The sequence below is a fragment of the Mustelus asterias genome, chromosome 23 (genome assembly GCF_964213995.1).
Source record: "Mustelus asterias chromosome 23, sMusAst1.hap1.1, whole genome shotgun sequence".
Lineage (NCBI taxonomy): Eukaryota > Metazoa > Chordata > Chondrichthyes > Carcharhiniformes > Triakidae > Mustelus > Mustelus asterias.
This window is the reverse complement of record NC_135823.1, coordinates 567,633-586,288: the sequence shown is the minus strand read 5'-3', so window position 1 is coordinate 586,288 and position 18,656 is coordinate 567,633. Positions and strand designations below refer to the sequence as shown.

Sequence of the window (18,656 nt, the reverse complement as noted above, 5' to 3'; positions counted from 1 at the left end):
ATTATGTGAATTGGACATGCTCAATTGCCATCAGTGTCAGGGAGATTAGTGGGGTAAATACAAGGAATTATGTGGAAATTATTGCTGGTGCTTGTTCGATGGGCTGAACATCCTATTTCTACGCTGTAGGCATTCGCTTATTCTAATTCGGCTTTTATCCTTTTCATTAATTGTTACTGATTGCTACACAACGTTTTCCTCTTCGTTAATATTTGTTTTGTTCCAAATTCAACGTGCATGCCAAACTGCATAATCATTTCACCGCAGAGCGCAGTTAAGAACATAAGAACATAAGAAATAGGAGCAGGCGTAGGCCATCTAGCCCTTCGAGTCTGCCCCGCCATTCAGTAAGATCATGGCTGATCTGAAGTGGATCAGTTCCACTTACCCGCCTGATACCTATAACCCCTAATTCCCTTACCGATCAGGAATCCATCTATCCATGACTTAAACATATTCAACGAGGTAGCCTCCACCACTTCAGTGGGCAGAGAATTCCAGAGATTCACCACCCTCTAAGAGAAGAAGTTCCTCCTCAACTCTGTCCTAAACTGACCCCCCTTTATTTTGAGGCTGTGCCCTCTAGTTCTAGTTTCCTTTCTAAGTGGAAAGAATCTCTCCATCTCTACCCTATCCAGCCCCTTCATTATCTTATAGGTCTCTATAAGATCCCCCCTCAGCCTTCTAAATTCCAACGAATACAAACCCAATCTGCTCAGGCTCTCCTCATAATCAACACCCCTCACCTCTGGTATCAACCTGGTGAACCTTCTCTGCACTCCCTCCAAGTTGGAGACAATTCTGCCATTCGTGCCTCTGCTGGACCTTTGACAAATTTATCTAATTAGTCCCGCTTCCTCTTTTCTTGTTTCCCCCATACCTCTGCAACTTGTGTCCCCGTCAAGTCCCCCTTTTGAAATTTCCTATTGAATCTGCTTACACCGCCCATTTTGGCAGCGGCTTCCATTTGGCAATAATATGTTTAAAACAATTCTTCCCAGCTCTGGATATGATACTTGTACCTTTTTCTTCAATCTGTGTCTCTCCAGTTACTGGCCCTCAGTGGAAATAGTATTTCCTTATTTACTATATCGAAAGCATTATGCACTCGACCTGAAATCATCAAGGATATCTTACCCTCAGTGTCCAAAAGAGATGAAACAATGCAAAGACCCCGAGAAAACTCATTCTCCTTGAGCCAATAGGTGGGACTCTGAATGCCAATCCGAATCTCATTGCGAACACGCGCTTATCCTCTCTGTGAAGGACGTGTGAAATATGCAGAGTGAATGCTGTTTTCTGTGTTTATTAATACATACACGATTGGTGTTAGAAAATAAAATTGAGGTCGAAAGCTCTCTGTGGTTTTCCTGTTTACTGCAGGTCCAAATGCAGCAACGCACTGAGCACATTTTGCAAAACACCTCACATATCTACCCATATCAATTGGACCACTGTTGGAGAACAGAGCACGGCTGTCCCGAATCTGGTAATGATACAGAGCCAATGGAACAGTTGTTCTAAATACCTCACAAGATTGACAGCAGAATTCATAGCTTCTCACTATCAGTGAGCATTGAATAGCCTGGAGCTCTTCTCTCTAAAACAAGTGACGATTGAGGGTTGACAGGAAAGAGACGATTACAATTATGAAATTGTTGAAAGTACAGACGTAGGATTTCTAATGGATTGGTCACCATCTAAGCTAGTCACCTGTTAAAGCAGTACAAAATTCAGGAGATTAGGGAGAATGTGAGTGATTTGATTCCAATTGATTTGATTTATTATTGCCACAGCGAATATCTATTATTGGTATACAGTGAAAAATATCCTTTCTTGCGCTAAACAGACAAACCATTCCGTTCATAGTGTGTATAGATTTGATTTAATATTGTCACATCTATTGATAAACAGTGAAATGTTTCTTGCATGCTATAATGACAGAGCATACTGCACGTAGATTACATGGGGTGAAGGAAAGGAGAGGGTGCAGAACATAATGTTCCAGTCATAACTAGGTTGTCAAGAAAGATCAGCTTAACCTAAGGTCGGTTCATTCAAAGTCTGATGGCAGCAGGGAAGAAGCTTTTCTTGAGTCGCTTGTTACCTGTTCTGAGACTTTTCTATCTTTTTTTCCCGACGGAAGCAGGTTAACAGAAAGTGGAACAAGGTGGAACACACTATCACAGGGAATGATTGAGATGAATGGCGGAAATGAATGCAATTGGAAAGTTGGAGAGAGGCAGCAGAGAGAAATGAATGAAGGATATGTTAATGGCTGATAGGAAGAGGAAATAGGATGAAGCACGCGTGGGGCATTAACAACAGCACCGAGCAAATGGGCCGAATGGTCCCAAGCTGCGATCTGCGTTTTATACAATTGTGCTACAAAATTATGAATTGAAAGATGTACATTTCAGAGATATTGAAGGGCTGATGTGTAAGCAGTTAGTGCTGACTTTTTGCTTTCTGCGGTCTGCAACAGGACATGTTTGTCATTGATTCAGTGAGATGTTGGTCGTCCTGCTTAATATCGAAACAACCACGACCACAGGATGTTTCATGGTTCTTTACAGTAAGTGAAGCATATTTAGAACTGCAGTGACGTTTCTCCTTTTGTACTCAGTAATAGACTTCCCAAAAACAAGATCTTCAGAACAGAAATTTGCTAATGACTTGATCGGCTAACTTTCAGCTACATATTTCTTTCATTCGTGGGACATGGCCGTCGTTGGCTAGCCAGCATTTATTGCCCATCTCTAGTTAAACTTGGAAGGCATTTCAGAGTCAATCACATTGCTGTGGCTCTGGAGTCACATGTCGGCCGACAACGGATGAATGGACACCGCTCGACAATCACCAGGCAGAAGTGTTCCCTTCCTGTCGGGGAACACTTCAGCAGTCAAGGACATTCAGCCTCTGATCTTCGGGTAATCGTTCTCCAAGGCGGCCTTCACGACACACTACAACGCAGAATCGCTGAACAGAAACTGATTACCAAGTTCCGCACTCATGAGGACGGCCTCAACCGGGATCTTGGGTTCATGTCACACTACCTGTAACCCCCACGATTTGCCTGGGCTTGCAACATCTCACTAACTGTCCTGTCTGGAGACAATTTCCATCTCTTTAACCTATGCTTAACCCTCTCTCCTCACACATTGTCTGCACCTGTAAAGACTTGATTACCTGTTAAGACTTGATTTCCAACCATTATTTTGTAATTGAGTTTGTGTCTATATATGCCCTGTTTGTGAAACTAATTTTTCATTCACCTGATGAAGGAACAGCGCTCCGAAAGTTCATGCTGCCAAAGAAACCTGTTGGACTTTAACCTGATATTGTGAGCCTTCTTTCTATGACCTGTTGACAGACATGATTATTCCATCGCAGAACTTTCTGGACTTACTCCAGGACCACGGGAACAGAATAGTGTACAAAGTCTGTCTCCCAACATCACCCCGACCCCCACAAAAGATCAGCTCGCTCACAACTTGTACGAGTCCGTTTGGAACTTATCGTTCCCGCCCTCCACGACTTCACATCCCCTCTGAACTGACAAAATCACCAATATACAACTCTCTAATCTTTCATCTGAACCATTATTAAATATGGTCAAAGGACAAATATACCTCAAATCTTCACTGATGAAGATACTCCCCATAACCCGGCAATATTTTTGTCTTCACTCTCTGTTCCCAACCTCTCAATCAAGTGGTAACCACAGTCTGAAAGTTCTAGTTCCATGCAATGCTGAGTTGGGGAAATTTACTTCAACCATCGGCAGAATTTGATTTGACCTGATCTGATTTATGATTGTCATATGTATTGGGATACAGTGAAAAATATTGTTTCTTGGGTGGTACACAGACAAAACATACCGTTAATAAAGTACATTGATTGGATGTATCATTGTCACGTGTATTGGGACACATTGAAAAATATTACGTTCAACGTAATTTCCAGACAAAACACACCGTTCGTAGAGTACATAGATTTTGATTTCTTCTTGCTCACCACTGTGCTACCGTGCCGTCCCAGTTTTCGGACTGAGAAGAGGGGAAATTTGTTCACCCAGAAGGTGGTGAATGTGTGGAATTCACTCCCACAGAAAGTAGTTGAGGCCAAAGCGTTATGTGATTTCAAAAATAAACCTTGAGTGTCGTGTACAATTTTGTTTTGTCCTTATCTGAGGGAAGGATGTCCTTGCAACACAGAGAGGACAGCGAAGGTTTACCAAACTGATTCCTGGGATAATTGGTCCGTCATGTGAGCAGAGATTAAGTCGGTTAGGATTGCATTCTTCAGAGTGTAGGAGAGTGAGAGGGGATCTCATTGTAACTTATAAAATTCCAACATGTTTAGACAGGGTTGATTCAGAAAGAATGTTCCTGATTTTGGGGGAGTCCAGAACGAGAGGTCATTGTTTGAGGATCAGGGGTGAACCATTTAGAACTTCGGTGGAGAGAAATTTCTTCACCCAGAGAGTGGCCAATGTGTGAAATTCACGACCACAGAAAGTTGTTGAAGCCAAAGATTTCAAGTTTGTAATTAGAAGGAATTAGAGGAATTAGAAGAAATAGCTCTTGGAGCCAAAGAGATCCTCTTGCTTATATTGCCTATGTTTCTATGTCAATAATTGCGAAAATAAAGCATTTCTTTTCAGAATGGCTCATAGTGTGTACTATTACATTCAATCTATATTCCTGTCATTCACTTTGGAAATCCATACCTTATTCACCGAGAAGGACAAAGAGAGCAGACGCATGGGGACACCATCGCTATCAAGCTCCCCTCCAAATCAGAGACAATATGTTGGAAATTTATCGCCGTTCCTTCGCTACAGCGAGGTCAAAATGGTGGACCTCGCTCCTTATGTAGCGCTTTTGGTGGAGCACATGGACTGCCACAGAGAAGGTGCAGAAGTTATTTGCTCTGGAGCAGTGAAGGCTGGGGGGAGACCTGAAAGAAGTCTATAAAATTATGATAGTCATCGATAGTGTTGGCAGTCAAAATCCTTTTTCTCGCAGATTTGAAATATCAAATACGAGGCGGCACGCACTTAAGGTGAGACGGGGAAAGTTCACAGGAGATGTGAGGAGCAAATTGTTTACACCGAGGATTGTAGGTTTCTGGAACACGCTGTCTGGCATGGTGTTGGAGGCAGATGCGATAGGGGCGTTTAAGGGCTTTTAGATAAGGGCATGAATATGCAAGAAATAGAGGGATATGGACCAAGGGCAGGTAGAAATGATTAGTTTAATTTGTTGTCATGTTCAGCACAACATCGAGGGTCAAGGGGCCTGTTCCAGTTCTGTACACTTCTATGATATATGCTGTATGTTCTAAGAAGACAACTAAACACCAGCAATCAATCGGCCCATAGAGATGGTTAATAAATGCTGGCCGAGCCATAAGGCCATAGGAAAAAGGCCCATAATTATGCCATTCTGCCCATCGATGTCTGATATGTTTCTCAACCCCATTCTTCCGCCTTTTCCCCCTAAACCTTTGAACCGCTTCCCAATCAAGAACCAATCTAGCTTTGTCTTAAATACACTCAATGAATTGGCCTCCACGGCCTTCTGTGGTAATGAATTCCACAGATTAACGACTCTCTGGCTGAAGGAATTCCTTCTCATCTCGGTGCTGAAGGGTCAACTCTTTACTCTGAACCTGTGCACTCGGAGCCTAGTCGCTCCTACGAATGGACGGTGGCAGAGTGGTTAGCACTGATGCCTCACAGCACCAGGGACACGGGTTCAATTCAGGTCTTGGGTGATGTGTGGAGCTTGCACATTCTCCCCGTGTCTGCATGGGAATCCTGCGCGTGCTCCGGTTTCGTCCCACAGTTCAAAGATGTATGGGTTAGTTGGATTGGCTATGATAAATTGCCCTTGGTGTCAGGGGGCTCGGAGTATAACATGGCGTTACGGGGATATGACGTGGGTGGGGTTATTACCACTGCAGGCTTGATGGACTAAATTGTCTCCTTCTGCACTGTGGTGATTCTATTCCATTCTACTGTGAACATCTTTTTCACGTCCACTCTACCCAGTCTTCTCAGTATTCTGTCAGTTTCAGTGAGATCCCCGCTCCCATCCTTCTAAACTAAGGCGCCATACCTCACACCCTGACAATAAAGTAAACTTTAACTTACATATTCAGCATACATCCCCACTATGATTAGCTTGTTATTACCTCGGAACGACAAACTAGTCAAGCTCTGTGTGGATATTCTATCTATTGACCATTGTGACACGTAGGCGGTGACAACAGTGCGTCAAATGCATGTGGAATTCGGAAGGGCAATGCCCCCAGCACCGTGTCATACTTTCCATTGTGCCTCCTGTCATAGTTTCTGAAAGTGCAACAATTAACTTGGACCGGTCAGTCCTTGACAGCTCAGCAAAAACAAACTGGTGCGAGTGGAAACAGGGAGATATTGCTCACCTCTGCAAAATGCCCCAACAATCTTTATCCCTGACACTCATTCCCCAACTGTTGTGGGTTTATGGTGAGTATGTGCCAGGTGAGACATTTAAATTGCCATCAGCCAAATTAGTGTTTAAGCATTCGTGTCACAAGCCGGCTTCCAGGGGAATTTCACAGTAACTTCATTGCAGTGTTAATGAAAGCCTTACTTGTCACTAATAAATAAACTTTACTTTTCCATCGACACTGCAATGAAGTTACGGTGAAAATCCCCTCGTCGCCACACTCACGTGCCTATGCGGGCACAGTGAGGGAGAATTTAGCACGGCCAATGCACCTAACCAGCACAGCTTTCGGACTGGGAGGAAACTCTCACGCAGACACGGGGAGAGCATGCACAGACAGTGACCCAAGCCAGGAATTGAACCCGGGTCCCGAGCACTGTGATGCAGTGGTGACAACCACCATGCCGCCTGGCTACAGCAATGCAAATGCGACTTATTGATCATTAGAAGGGATTTTGTTTTTTTTTTCTGTTTTCTCCTTTCAAGCGAAGAAAACACAAATTGGGACATAAATCTAAGGAAGTACTTTTGAAGACATTAATGAGATCGTTCTTAATTTATAGGCGATTTTTTTTCAACCGCTGCTTCCTATGTCGAAATAATGTGTGGTAATGTGTCAATAATCTCCCTAGTTACAGATTCTGAGCCCTCTCTACCTCAAAGGCCCTTCACAATGACAGCTGAAGTCGGCCAGACGGTGAATTTAACCTGTCACCACACATACGAGGTGGAATTGGTGGCTCGCTATTGCTGGTACAAACAACGAGTTGGTGAAATCCCGAAACTAATCGACATCCAATCCTGGCAGGGGAACGGTTGTAAGTTTATTTCTAAAAAAGGTCAAGGCAAGCGTGAATTGATACTGGAAATTCGCAATGTCCAGGTGAATGACACGGGTTCCTACTACTGTGCTGAAAAGGCTGGCTATGCAACGCTCCGGAATGGACCCACACTACTGGTTGGAGGTAAGAGAGCAAATGAAATGAATTCGGATTGTGCACAACAATACCATTTGGTATAAATAAATCGGTAACTGTGTCCAAATCTCTGTCCAGACAGTTCCACCAACAAGATGGCTTTGCAGGTATTTGTCCCGCCGGCTGAGCTGGATGTGAATGATACCGTGCCCTTAGTGTGTTTGGTCAGTGGAGTTTCTTCCAACCAGATTGCTGTTTCCTGGAATATTTCCGGCATGGTCACTGAAGGATCGAGTGATTCCGGGACAATGGAGGGGGACGGGACCTACAGCATCAGAAGTCATGTCATGGTGTCGGGGGTAACCTGGAAAAGCGGCGCTGTCTGCACTTGTATTGTTCAACTGGGGTATCCAGGGGAATATTGGACGAAGAGTGTGTCGAATCCCAAAGCAACTGAAAAATGGAAAGGTGAGATGCTACTCTGTACATTGAAGGATTATATTCAACTTTAGAGGCAATTGGATTAATTCAGTAGATCCTCGCCATCTGGCTATATATATGTGTGATGTGTGTGTGTGTAAATATATATGTGATTGTGTGTGTGTGTGTGTGTGTGTGTATGCCTGCGTGGTGTGTGTATGTATGTGGTGTGTGTGTGTGTGTATGCCTGCGTGGTGTGTGTATGTATGTGGTGTGTGTTTGTCTGTGTGCAGATATATCCCTGAGCGTATGTGCGTTTGATTTCATTTGATTTATTATTGTACATGCATTAGTATACAGTGAAAAGTATAGTTTCTTGCGTACTATACAGACGAAGCATGACGTTCATGGAGTCCATAGGGGAGAATGAAAGGAGAGGGTGCAGTATGTAGTCTTACAGTCATAGCTAGCATTTAGAGAAAGATTAGCTTATTATAAAGTAGGTCCATTCAAAAGCCTGATGGTAGCATGGAAGAAGCTGTCTTGAGTCTGTTGGTAGGTGATCTAAGACTTAGACGTTTGTGTATGCATATATATCTGAACGTCGGAATTTCTACTCATACATCTGAACGTGTATATACGGATAACTATCTGAGCTTGTGTGTGTATATAGTTATATATCTGAGTGTGTGTATATAGATAAATATCTGAGCGTGAGTTGATAATGTTATAGGACTGAGCGCGTATATATAGATATATATCTGAGCTTGCATGTGTGTATAGATAAATATCTGAGCATGTGTGTGTCTATGTCTGTGTATAGGTAAATATCTGAGCCGAGTATGTGTCTATGTGTGTGTATAGATAAATATCTGAGCATGTTGTATGTCTATGTGCATGTATGGATAAATATCTGAGCGTGTGTGTGTAAATGTGTACGAATAGAGAAATATCGGTGCGTGTTTGTCTATATTTGTGTATACATAAATATCTGAGCGTTTCTATATGGTTATATATCTGAGCGTATGTGTGTGTGGATAAATATTTATCTCAGCGTGTGTGTATCGATATATGTCTGAGCGTGTGTGTGCGTTCAATTGTTAAAATATGTCAGACTGCATTGGATTGCACCTGCCCAGAATAGGTTCGTGTTTGATACACACTTCCCCGTTTCGCTTTATATTTCTGAAAACATGTAAAAATCTTTGAGATTCTCAAAGATTCTCAGAAAGATCTCATTCAGCCCATATGCCGAGACTCGCTCTTCGAAACAGCGATGCTATTCTGCCCACCATTTTACCCATAGCCCTTTCAAACTTTCTCCTTCATGTCAAGAAATGACTTCCCTTTTGAAGTTTATTATTTACTCCCACCTTCCTTTTCGGGAAGTTAATCTAGGAACGGAGGTGAGATCAGTTCTACACTGCAAGCATCTCACAAACAGACTATAGACAAGAGGTGAAATTAACATCTTTGCCCAGAAGGGCGGTGAATTAATTTACCTCACTTTGCTCCAGAAAGCCGATTGATCAATTTGTAACTATCTCCTCACACATAAGATACATTTAAATTTTGCATCGTGATGTCAGTAACTTTATATATCATTATTAATCAGCCATGATCTTATGGAAGTCAGCTCGATGGGCTGAATGGATACTTCCCCAATGCTTCTCTTTTACATGAATGAAGAGCAAATATTGAACTTGGATTGTTGGAAACGATTCCAACTCTCCCGTCACACGGTAAATAATTACCTGGCCGCGAATCTATACAAATCATACAATCCTACAGTGCAGAAGGAGGATATTTAACTCATCAAGTCTTCACCGACTCTCATCTTACCCAGGCCCTATCCCCGTAACCCCACGTATTTAACGCGCAAATCCCTCTAACCGACACATCTTGCGACACTGAGGGGCGATTTAGCACGATAAATCTACCTAACATGGGCATTCAGGACAACTAAGGGGCAATTTAGCATGGCTAGTCCATCTAAACCTCACATTGCTGCACACTAAGGGGCAATTTAGCTTGGCCAATCCAATTAGATCACACATTGATGGATACTAAGGGGCAATTTAGTATGCCCAATCCAACTAACCTGCCCATCTTTGGACTGTGGGAGGAAAGCAGAGCACCCGAAGGAAAGACATGGAGAGAGGGGGGAAATGTGCTAACAGCACACGGACAGGGACCCAAGGCGGGAATCGAACGTGGTTCCCTGGCGCTGTGAGGCAGCACTGCTAACCACTGCACGACCATGCTGTCACCTGGAAATCATTGGAGATGACAGGCTGTTAGGAAAGCACAGAAGATCCAGAGATTTCGAAATCGAGTCACAGAATCGAAAAGGAGTGAAGCAAGTCGACACTTCTCGCTGCCTTAGAAAAGCTGCCAGCATAATCGAGGACATTATCTCTTCCACCTTCTTTCGTCGGGAAATAGTTACAAAAGTTTGACTCAAGAACAGCTTCTCCCTGGCTGCCATCAGACGTTTGAATGGATATACTTTGTACCAAACCAGAAAATGATGGAAAATTTCAGAAAGTCTGACGCTATCTGTGAGTAGAGAATTGAGCCACCATTTCGAGTCTGGATGACCCTTCTTCAAAGCTCTGACTAAAAGTCATCTAGACTCGAAACTTTGGTTCTATTCTGTCCCCTCAGACCTGCTGAGATTTTCCAGTATTTTCTATTTTTCTGTCAGATTCCAGCATCCGCAGTATTTTGCTTTTACCTTATATCAAGCTGATCTTCCTCTACTCCCTCGCTATGAAGGTGACAATATATTCTGCATCCTCTCATTTATTTATCCCCTATGTACTCTATGAACGGTATGTTTTGTCTCTGTAGCGCGAAAGAGGGAATGTTTTTCACTGTATCCCAAAAGGTGTGACAACAATAAATCAAACCAAATCAAATCAAATCGATGTACGCTCTGAAATGTATGTGTTGTATGCATAGTGCACAAGAAACAATACGTTTCACTCCATACCAATAGATGTGACAATAATGATACATCAAATCAACAGCTAAACATTTGTAGAATTCTGATTCTGTCTTAACTGTGTTCAGTTAATAGCACCACTATTTATGAGAAATATGAAGAGAGTGCAGAAAAAAAATTCACTAAATGGTCATAAAGATGAGGAACTACAGTCAACTGGACAGCGTTGACAAGCGAGGGCTGGTTTGCTGAAATAGCTGAAGGGTAAGAGGAGATGTGAGAAGTGTGGCGAAAATCGTGAATTATCTGGACAGAGCAGCGAAGATGAAACGATTCTCAAAGGCGGAGAGGGCCAAGAACCAGGGGGCATCAACTTAAATAGATTGGCAAAAGAAACAATGGCGGCATGAATGACCGTGAAATGTCAGTCCCCATCGACTTGATTTGACTTGATTTGATTTATTATTTTCACATGTATTGGGCTACTGTGGAAAGTATTGTTTCTTGTGCGCTATACAGACAACGCATACTGTTTATAGAGTACATAGATTTGATTTGATTTGTTATTGTCACATGTATTAGGATACCGTGAAAAGTATTGTTTCTTGAGCGCTACACAGAGAAAGCATACCGTTTATAGAGTACATAGATTTGATTTGATTTATTACTGTCACATGTATTGGGATAAATTGAAAAGTGTTGTTTGTTGCGCGCTATACAGACAAAGCATACCGTTTATTGAGTACATAGATGTGATTTGCTTTATTATTGTGACATGTATTGGGACACAGTGAAAATTGTTGTTTCTTGTGCGCTATACAGACAAAGCAGACCGCTTGGAGAGGACATAGATTTGATTTGCTTTATTATTGTCACATGTGTTGGGACACAGTGAAAATTGTTGTTTCTTGTGCGCTATACAAACAAAGCATACCGCTTGTAGAGGACATAGATTTGATTTGATTTATTATTGTCACATGTATTGGGATACAGTGAAAAGTTTTGTATCTTGCACGATATAGAGACAAAGCATACCGTTCATAGAGTATATAGATTTGATTTATTATTGTCACATGTATTGGGATGCAGTGAAAAGTATTGTATATTGCGTGCTACACAGACAAAGCACACATTTATAGAGTACATGGGGAAAAGGAAAGTGGAGTGTGTAGAATCTCGTGCTACAGTCATAGCTAACATGTCGAGAATGATCAACTTAATATATGGTAATTCCATTCAAAAGTCTGATGCAGCAAGGAAGAAGCTGTTCTTGAGTGGATTGATACGTCACCTCAAAATTTTATTTATTTTTCCCTACGGAAGAAGGTGGAAGAGAGAATGTCCGGGGAGAATGGGGTTCTTGATGATGGTGGCCGCTTTTCCGAGGCAGTGGGAAGTGTAGATGGAGTCAATGGATGGGAGGCAGGTTTGCGTGATAGGATTGGACTTCGTTCACAACCCATTGTAGATTCTTGTGGACTTGGATAGAGCAGGAGCCATACCATGCTGTGATACATCCCTAAAGGATGTTTTCTATACTGCATCTGTGAAAATTGGTGAGAGGCGTAACGGAAAGTCCAAATTTCCTTCAACTGTTGAGAAAGTGAAGGCATTGGTGGACTTTCTTAACTATAGCGTCGGCGTGGAGAGACCAGGGAAGGTTGTTGGTAATGTGAACACCTAGAAACCTAAAGCTCTCGACCATTTCCACTGGTGCCCATGGCAACGCCTCCACCAATTAACTTCCACTTCATCTTTTTTCATTCTGCCATTTAATGCGCAGCGAATGGTGAGGATGTGAAATGCGGTATCTGGAACTGCACTGGAGGCCCAATCACTCGAGGCTGCCCACAGCGAATTGGATAATTAAATGGGTTGGGTAAAAAAAGCAAGGTCGAGGGGAATGTTAGAGGAATGTGACTTAGTTGTTCTTGCAGACCTGTAGTGCAGATATCAAGCAACAAAGAATAGTACAGCACAGAAACTACCCTTCGGTCCATCAACATGCACGGATCACGTTGTACTATCTAGACCAACCGCCTGTATCCCTCACCCCCCCCCCCCCCCCGCCCCCCCTCCCCCCCCCCCCCCCCCCGGCCCACCCACGATCATGTGTCTATCCAAATACGTCTTAAATGTCGCTAACGTGTCTGCCTCAACCACCTCATATCGCAGTGCATTCCAGGGCCTCACCACCCCTGTGTAAAACACTTCCCCCGCACATCTCCACTAAACATTTCCCCCTTACTTTGAAATTGTGCCCCCTTGTAATTGTCATTTCTGCCCTCCGGAAAAGGCTTCTAACTCTTCACCTCATCAATGGCTCTCATAATTTTATAAACTTCTTCTATCAGATCTCCCTCAGCCTCCGTCTTTCCAGCACCAGCTAAATGGTTTCCGTGTGTGCAGCAATCATTCTGAGATTCCATAAATCTTGGCACATGGAAGGATAAACTCAAGAGGCTGTTGAAGAAATAAGCATGTATCCTGAACTTTTAAAGTTGAGAAATCAAGCGAGGACGTTAATTTAAATATATTCGAATCATTGGTTAGCCACGTTAATAGCATTGTCTTCAGTTGCGAGCACCATATTTTGGGAAGAATATCAAACGCTTGGAGGAGACACAAAGCAGAATTACCAGGGTGGTACTGGGAATAAGCGAATTCAGTTAAAGTGGAGAGAAGGGAGGAGCTGGGCTTGTACTCCTTCGAGCAATCAAGGTTAAGACATTTATTCGAAGTTCCAAACATGAGAGCATTTGATTAGTAAAATAACTGAGAATCCTTTCCATTGACAGTAGGGTCAGTAACCAAGGGGGCAGAGACTGAATATGATTGGTACAAAGAGCGAGAGGGAGACATCGAGTCAGAGAGATATACAGCACCGAAACAGGCCCTTCTGCCCATCTCAGCTATGTTGACCAGGCTTCCTAATCTGAACTAGTCCAATTTGCCAGCGTTTGACCCATATCCGTCTAATCCTTTCCCATCCAGGTACCTGTTCAAATGTCTTTTAAATGTTTTAATTCTTCCCACCTCTACCGCCTCCTCTGGCAGCTCATTCCAAACATGCACCACCCTCTGTGTGGAAAAACTTGTCCCTCACCTCTCTTTCCAATCTTTCCCCTCTCACTTTAAATCTATCCCCTCTAGGTTTGGACTCCCCTGTCCTGAGGAAAAGACATTGGCTACTCACCTTATCTATGCATCTCATGATTTTATACATTTCTACAAGGTCACCCCTCATCTTCCTACACTCAGGAAAAAAGCTCCCAGCTTGTCCAGCCTCTGCTTATAATTCAAACCTTCCAGTCCCGGTAACATCATTGTAAATCGTTTTGTGCACCGTTCCCAGTTTAATAGCATCCGTCCTGACGCAGGGCGACCAGAATTATACGCAGTACTCCAGATGTGGCCTTCCTGGTGTCTTGTACAGTTGTAACATAACGCCCCAACTCCTGTACTCAATGCTCTGATGGTTATTTTTACACAATGGCGTTTAGGGATCTGGAACGAGGGTCTGGAAAAGATGGTGTGCACAGATCAATTGGAATTTCCAAAAAGGAGAATTGAGCAAATACTTGATGGGCATTAGTTTCCAGGACCATGGGTGATACGAGGAGTTGGAGTTGGGACAATCAAAGAGGGAAAATTGGAAGGATGAGCCGACTAGATTCTTCCTGGACATTATCCTTCTATGATTCTGTTCATAAATAAGATTTTTCTATTATGCTTTCTTCATATCTAAGGAAGGATGTGTTGGCCGTGGAAAGTGTCGAGAGGAAGTTCACAAGAATGATCCCTGGAATGAATAACTTGTCGTATGAGGAACGGTTGGGGGCTCTGGATCTGTACTCGTTGGAGTCTAGAAGGATGAGGGGGCATCTTATTAAAACTTACAGGATACTGCGAGGCCTGGATAGAATGGACGTGGAGGGGATGTTTCCACTAGTAGGAAGAGCTGGAACCGGGGGCACAACCACAGGTTTAAGTGAAGATCCTTTAAAACAGAGATGAGGTTGAATTTCTTCAGCCAGAGAATGGTGAAGCTCTGGAACTCTTTGCCGCAGAAGGCTGTGGAGGGCAGGTCATTGAGTGTCTTTAAGATATCGATCGATCGTTTATTGATTAATAAGGGGATCTAGGTTATGGGAAAAGGCAGGAGAATGTAGTTGAGAAAAATACCAGCCATGATTGAATGGCGGAGCAGACTCGATTAGCCAAGTGTCCTAATTCGGCTCCTATATCTTATGGTCTTATGGCATTATACATACTGATACACTGTGAATATTGGACAACTCTGATAGCGTTGTTAATTAGTTCATCTCCATCTCCGCAAATATTGTGTCATCAATTCCATTCTGTGTGTTCATTCTCCACTATCCATCCCACGAACTGTGTTTTATTTTCTGCATTCACTCCCCGCTTTGGTCACTCCACCTTTTTAACTGGGTCACGTTTCCCTTCAGAGAACCCCGGGAAGGAATGATTTGACCGATGGCAATTTCTAAGTGTTTTATCTCTATAGAATGGTGCAGACAGACGATTTCTGTTGGAATTACTGTCCTGGTCATACTGATTCTACTGTTGGTCCTTATTTCCATTTGGAGTTGTAAAAACGGAAGTTCAGGTGAGGATTCATGATTATCTGGGACACTTTAATTCCTGTTTCTCCATTACGACTTCCTCCTTGGAGATTTTAATTAGCTAATCATATGTTCTTCTATTTTAGGGGACAGAGACATTGGATCCCACAATGAAACGTGAGTAGAACCATGTGCAAATTTCATCATCGTCCATCTTTCTCTGTTTTACGTTTTGTCAGACCTGTTTCAATTCGCAACCTGATTCCAGCGGTGTGAGTCTCTATTTTCTATGATTTATATAAGATTACTGGACAATACTACTTTCAACACTGTGCACCACCTGAGATAGAATATCCAAGATCTAACATTTATTTGGTGTTCTTTTTCCACATCCAATTTTAGCTTCAGCGAGAGAAGGCAAGGAGAGGGCCGTAAGGGGCGACCAATGGGTAAGTTTCTTTGATTTGTTGGTAGAGATGAAGTGTCAGAATGAAAGAATTGAAGTGGAAGTTGATTTGATATAGGCGTTCCTATGGAGAATGCACCAGTTGATTGGTACTGACGGTTAACTTCTAAGACATGTTTGAAAGAAAATTTGAAGAACTGAACTACTTGAGTTTTGCCGGCAAAAAAACATATCATCGAGGCTTTTGGCCTTGTATCCATCAGCAAAAAAAACCCCACAAGAATAACATATATAAAGGGAGCAATTGTGCATTCTTCCTGAGAAGAATATTACTCTGTGAGCCAAAGGACTCTGACTGGTTGCAGTCGTTTTATGGAGAATGCTGCAGTTAATTGATGATTGCCAGTTACCTGCCTACATTTGTTAACATAGAAACTAGAAGGAGGAGTACGCCATTCGGCACTTCGAACCTGCTCTGGCTAATCATCAAATTCAATATCCTGATTCTGTCTTGCCCCCATATCTTCTGATCCCTTTCGCTCCAGGAGCTCGATCTAATTTCTTCTTGAGATTGCATAACGTTAAGTCCTCAACTCATTTCTGTGGCAGTGAATTCCAAATATTCACCTCACCTCATTTACAAAACGTTTACCCCGTGTCCTCAATCTATGACCCCTTCCTTTGGACTCCTTCACCATCGGAAATATTCTTTCTCAGTCTACCCTATCGAATCCTGTCAGAACTTTCGAAGGTTTATGAGATCCCTTCTCACTCTTCTAAACTCCAGTGAATATAAAATTAACCGACTTAGTCTCTCCTCATATAACAGACGTGCCATCCCAGGAATTAGCTGGTAAACCTTCGCTGTTCTTCCTCTATAGCAGGAACATCGTTCCTCAGATAAGGATACCAAAACTGCACACAGTACTTCTCACGAACGCCCTATACAATTCCAGTAAAATATCCCATTCCTATTATGCAATCCTGTCGCTATGAAGACCAACAAATCACTTGTCTTATTTACTGCCTGCTGAAAAATTAAAAATAGGTCGTTTGACTGATTGGTCAAGGCATTGGCCCGAACAATGAGCCGGGGAATGGCTGTCCCCTACTTTGTTTCATTGAATACGCCACAATGTGTGTGCTTACTATTTCTGTCCACAGGGTGTCACTGTCCTTCAGCAAGTTCAACAATCACTCTTAAGGTTACAGTAAAGGGAAAATTGCTGATATTAATACAGGTAGTGGTATGCCAGGTGGGCAATAAGTGACAAGTACTGTTGTGAGATTTTCCTCATCCAAGCATTTGCCACATAACATAGACACATACAAAATAGGAGCAGGAGGAGGCCATCCTTCCTTTGATTCTGCTCTGCCATTCACGATGGTCGGGCTGATCACCAAACTGAATAGCCTGACCACGGCTTCCACCCAGATCCTTTGATCCCCTTCGCCTCCAGTGCTATATCTCACTGCCTCTGAAGTGTAGTGGAAGATCTGTCGCCTTGGCGAAATTTAAGTGGCTGTGTGTTAACGATTGTGGCCTATCAGTACATTGGGGTGGCACGTTGGCACAGAGGATAGCACCGCTGCCTCACAGCGTTAAGGATCCGTGTTCAATTCCCGGTTTGGGTCACTATCTGTGCAGAGTCTGTCTGCACGTTCTCCCCGTGTCTGCGTGGGTTTCCTCCGGATGCTCTTGTTTTCTCCCACAGTCCGAAATATTTGCTAGTTCAGTGCGTTGGTGATGTTACATTCTCCCTCATTGCAGCTGAACAGGCGCCGGAGAGTGGGGGATTTTCACGGTAACTTCATTGCAGTGTTAATGTAAGCCCACATGTGACACTATTAAATCCAATTAAAACTGCTGAAATATCGGTGGCCATTGGCGCACGATGTCTTTATGTAATTATCGATTATATAGATTGGGTGATATTTCAATTCATAATTGTGAAATTAACACACAGGGAATGATCGTCAAACAGAGGTAAACGTAAAAGCGCAGCGGGGAATTCAGGTGAGTGCATTGAACCCTTTGTGACAAAATGCATTGGAGTTAACTTTGGGGGAAAAAATCATTATTTTAACCATTTCGATCATTAATGTTGAATATATTTCCCAGTCTCAGGGTGGACCTCTCTATGCCTCCCTGGATTTGTTCGCATTGGAAAAAAAGTCAAAAAAGAAGAACCGGAAATGAAAATCGGGGTGTTTTGTCTGTGATGTATGGCGCAGGAGAGTGGAATTACCAATTACCTCTGCCCTGTAGAAATCAACATGGGAGCAAGTACATTCCCCTCAAACAGCTAAACTTGCCTCGCATACTGGCCGCAGATTAGAAAGACTGGTCATTTTGTCAAATGTCTAACGAGTTTTCTTCAGCATTGTGAAAGATATTCTACTATATTAAGGTCATTGAAGTGTGAAACGACACACTAGGGACTTCTTTGTTTATTTCTCAACCTTCAATGACGGATTATATTAACTCCAGTTACTGACGGGATTGTAACTTTTTTTGAAAATTTCTTTACGTAAATAAAATAAATCATTCTTCGATTATAACGCTGCACCAAATGTTTCTATTGACCAATAATTATGTTATAATTAAACATAATCTGAGTGGAACTGAAATCTGATTTAATTATCAATATGAATCCTGTGAGATTCTGTGACTGGTGCGTTTCGCTGCCTGAGCAGTAGGGGGCGACTCTCTCACATCTTCAAACGACCGGCGGGAATCCCGCTGCCCCGGTGAATGGGGCGTCGGCGGATAGTCGGGGTTCCCGATGGGCGTGAGGGTTCTCGGGATTCACCAGAACTGCCTTCCCCGCCCCTATTGGATTCTGACCCAAAGCAGGCGGCAACACAATAATGATGCAA

General features: G+C 42.9%; 1 protein-coding gene and 1 gene segment (V, D, J or C); both read left to right on the top strand.

Annotated features, from left to right (window-relative positions):
* Positions 1-7,173: 7,173 nt before the first annotated feature.
* On the top strand, positions 7,174-10,980 carry LOC144510900 (Ig kappa chain V region 3547-like). The segment is given in 2 exon segments: positions 7,174-7,465; positions 10,913-10,980. Coding segments are annotated over 2 exon segments (360 nt in total).
* Positions 10,981-14,582: 3,602 nt separating this feature from the next.
* Positions 14,583-18,399, top strand: LOC144510336 (uncharacterized). The gene is made up of 5 exons (XM_078239774.1): positions 14,583-15,414; positions 15,517-15,547; positions 15,773-15,819; positions 17,744-17,793; positions 17,899-18,399. Exons 1-5 carry the CDS (start codon positions 15,282-15,284, stop codon positions 17,974-17,976), a joined length of 339 nt encoding a protein of 112 aa, XP_078095900.1. The 5' UTR covers positions 14,583-15,281; the 3' UTR covers positions 17,977-18,399.
* Positions 18,400-18,656: the final 257 nt, after the last annotated feature.

Coding starts and splice junctions, on each gene's coding strand:
- LOC144510336 (XM_078239774.1), top strand. CDS start 15,282: ATGGCAATTTCTAAGTGTTTTATCTCTATAGAATGGTGCAGACAGACG. Junction 15,415..15,516: donor TTGTAAAAACGGAAGTTCAG/GTGAGGATTCAT, acceptor CTTCTATTTTAG/GGGACAGAGACATTGGATCC. Junction 15,548..15,772: donor ATTGGATCCCACAATGAAAC/GTGAGTAGAACC, acceptor ATCCAATTTTAG/CTTCAGCGAGAGAAGGCAAG.